Genomic DNA, 3,386 nt, shown 5'->3' with positions numbered 1-3,386 from the left:
CATCCTGATACATACTCCACACCTGTCAGAATGATCTACTCTGTTTTTAACTCGATTTATAGAAGATTTATGGAACAATTTGCTCATTAACATCTGCAGTCTAAATGTATTTCACAGTTTCAGAGGATTCACGAACTTTCCTCGACTCAGCATCACTGTGATTAATGTTTTGTGTGTTTGTGTGTGTGTGTGTGTGTGTGTGTGTGTGTGTGTCAGGTTCGCTCTGGGAGACGCTCGCCGGCCGCTGCACGAGACAGCCGCTCTGGTGGAGGACATCGTGCACACGCAGCTCATTACTTTGGTAAATGCAGTGGAACATTTAAATGCAGTGCTGAGGTCAAAGGAGTATTCAGATCTTTTACTTTAGTGAAAGTAGCATAAACTCAGTATGAAATACATATTTTCTGTGATGCTAATTTAAGTGATGCGATTGTTTCATTTATCAGCTGCATCAGGCCTGCGAGGGGGCGGCTCTTCGTGGCTCGAGGGTCATTTCAGCTGAAGACATCCTGTTCCTGATGAGGAGGGACAAGGTAAACAGAAGACACAAAATACATGTCTAATATATGAAAAATACACATTAAATACACAAACTTTATTCGTATTTATTAAACGGTGCTGAATTTACAGTTCTGTAGCAATAAGGAAAATACAAAAAGGTTTTGATTTGTGCGGGAGAAAATGGGTTTAAATAAGAAGAAAATGAAAAATACATTTGTACAGATACATGAAGGAAAAAGTTCATTATAAACATAACAGTAATACACCAACTTAAATATATGTACAAGTATAAGTATAATAGTGACAACAATACAATACAACAATATTAATAAAAGAAAAATACATTTTGAAATATTTCTTTGTTCATAATTTTAATAACTAAACAATAATTATTATACATTACTTTTTAAAGATAAAATGTATTTTGTTGATGCTAAATCTAAAATAAAGTCTATAAAATTCATGAAGAACTCTTTCATGATAAATAAATAAAAAAAGAACAATAGATGTCACCATAGGTTTGTAGTTTTGAAATGAAAGTATTATATTAAATTTGATTCTCTTCACTTATCTTTTTTTTGTTCTTCCCTTTCTCTCTTTTTCTCGCTGTTTCTTCACCAGAGGAAGGTGGCGAGGTTGTTAAAATATCTCCAGTTCAGAGATTATAAATCCAAACTTCTCAAAACTGTGGAGGATGACGACACGCAGCAAGAGACGGGTAAATGTTCGCTGAGACGTGCACATCATCTCATCCATGATCACTTTAGATTTTATCGATTGGTCCAAGTAGAAATGTCGCTGCGAGCCTTTTTTGTTGAGTGAACAGCTGTTAGATGAAGTTAAAGTTTTAGGCCTTCACAGCTTTTTGAAGCCATTTTCACCGTATGATTTGTGATGTAACACTGCAACCGGACGTTTTATATATACATATATAATATATATCTGAACTTTTTTTAAATGCATGTATTTTTTTTGTTTTCATGTGTTTGCAGCTGCTGGTGGCGTCTCAGGCAGTAACCAGCGGAGGCAGCGATTGGCTCAGGATTTTCTGGTGTGGATGGATCAGACCGGCGAGCTCCTGTCGCTGGCTGAGCGGCAGGAAGTAGACCCCGTCAAACAGGAGCGGCTGGAGGTCAGCTGTTGTTTTGTGACACTGGTTGGACTGTAGCTGACAGCAAATGTATCTTAATTTTAAGATTGATGATGATTATTAATATTTTTGATCTGTTTGTGTGTCTCTGTATCTTCAGCGTTTAGAGCGTCAGACTCGAAATATGGACCAGGCTCAATACTCCGAGTTCTGTGAGAGTCGACAGCTCAGCTTCGGTAAGATCTTGATCAAGTCTCTAATGAAGTCTCTCTAACAGTTTAAATATCGATACAGCGAGGTTAAGCCCTGTAATAGCTGCCTATGATGTCACAATACCACGTTTGATTCATTTATCCTTAATTAAAGAAATAACCAAAAAACATCTCAAACAATGAACCTAAAGGCCCAGAAGCACCAAACTGACAAAGAAGAACTCGGATTGACCAAACTGACTGATGCGTCGCATTTGCCTGTGTTTCAGCCAAAAAGTTGCACACAAACACAAAACAAAGACTCAAAACAATAAATTTGGCATAAAAATTGTTCCATCCTTTGATTAAATGAATAATCAGCTAATTAAACTTGCAGTACTGTGGAATATTGCATGCCAAGATGAAGAAAAGAAGTGTGTGTGTGTGTGTGTGTGTGTGTGTGTGTGTGTGTGTGTGTGTGTGTGTGCTTTCCCAGCCAAGAAAGCCTCAAAGTTTCGGGACTGGCTGGACTGCAGCAGTTTAGAGCTGAAACCCAACAGCATCTCCATGGAGATCCTGTCATACCTGGCCTATGAGACTGTTGCCCAGGTAACATGTTGAGTCATGATGTCGCACATGTCCTGTTAATATCTCTTTAAACTTCTTGATGCAGACGTGCTAAAAATCTTGCCGTCATTCTCCTCTTTCTCCAGATTGTGGATTTGTCTCTGTTGGTAAAACAAGAAATGACGGCAAAATCAAATCCTGTCAGTCATGTGATCTCTGCCAGCTACATCCACTACAATACACCCACTGAGGTACAGACACACACACACACACACACACACACACACACACACACACACACACTATTATAAACATCTAACATTTGGTTGTTTTAAATACTTAAAATCATGTGTTTTCTATCTCTTTCTCCACCAGGTGAAGAAGGATCCAGACTCACCTGAAGCCACTCCTCCTTCCACTCCAGGCTCCTCCCATTCCTCAAAGCCCCTCCTACAGGGTAACGGCAGTCTGGACGGCCGGGCGAGACAGAGGAAACGCAAAAAGGTGTGTGTTCATGGTCTGCGACTTTTTTATATATACACTACTTTGAGGCAGTTTTCAGACGCCTGTAGATAGTACAATAGCAAAAACTGCTATAAACTGCTGAAATCTGCAAAAAATAGTGTGCCAAGACACGCAATAGCAAAGAATGTTGCAAAAACAGCCCAGTACACAAAAATATGGAATGTCAAAAATGACCCAAAAAGCAAGGCTATAGTAAGGCCAAAATGTCAAAAAATGTCATTTTCCAAAAATACCTGAAAACAACTGGAAATCGTGTTAATTAGCGTGCCAAAACACACCATGGCATAAAATTTTGTTAAAACACTGAAAATCACAAAAATATGGCATGTCAAAAAAATGACCCAAAAAGCAAGGCTATAGTAAGGCAAAAATGTCAAAAAATGTCATTTTCCAAAAACACCTGAAAACAACTGAAAACAATATAAAATAGCGTGCTTAAACACGCCATGGCATAGAAGTTTGTTTAAACTTTCAAAATCACAAAAATATGGCATGTCAAAAATATGACCCAA

The 3,386-nt window shown here is 38.2% G+C and overlaps 1 protein-coding gene across 1 annotated transcript; it reads left to right on the top strand.

Annotated features, from left to right (window-relative positions):
* Nucleotides 1-220: 220 nt before the first annotated feature.
* supt3h (SPT3 homolog, SAGA and STAGA complex component) lies at nt 221-2,853 on the top strand (the record flags this gene model as incomplete). Its single annotated transcript, XM_042481397.1, has 8 exons — nt 221-301; nt 447-533; nt 1,123-1,219; nt 1,494-1,633; nt 1,752-1,827; nt 2,279-2,391; nt 2,496-2,600; nt 2,725-2,853. Coding segments are annotated over exons 2-8 (675 nt in total), but the record flags the coding sequence as incomplete, so codon positions are not given.
* Nucleotides 2,854-3,386: the final 533 nt, after the last annotated feature.

Source organism: Plectropomus leopardus, unplaced genomic scaffold (assembly GCF_008729295.1).
Source record: "Plectropomus leopardus isolate mb unplaced genomic scaffold, YSFRI_Pleo_2.0 unplaced_scaffold28522, whole genome shotgun sequence".
In the NCBI taxonomy this organism is placed as follows: domain Eukaryota; kingdom Metazoa; phylum Chordata; class Actinopteri; order Perciformes; family Serranidae; genus Plectropomus; species Plectropomus leopardus.
Note: the sequence above shows the minus strand (reverse complement) of the source record. Positions and strands in the feature narration are given on the sequence as shown.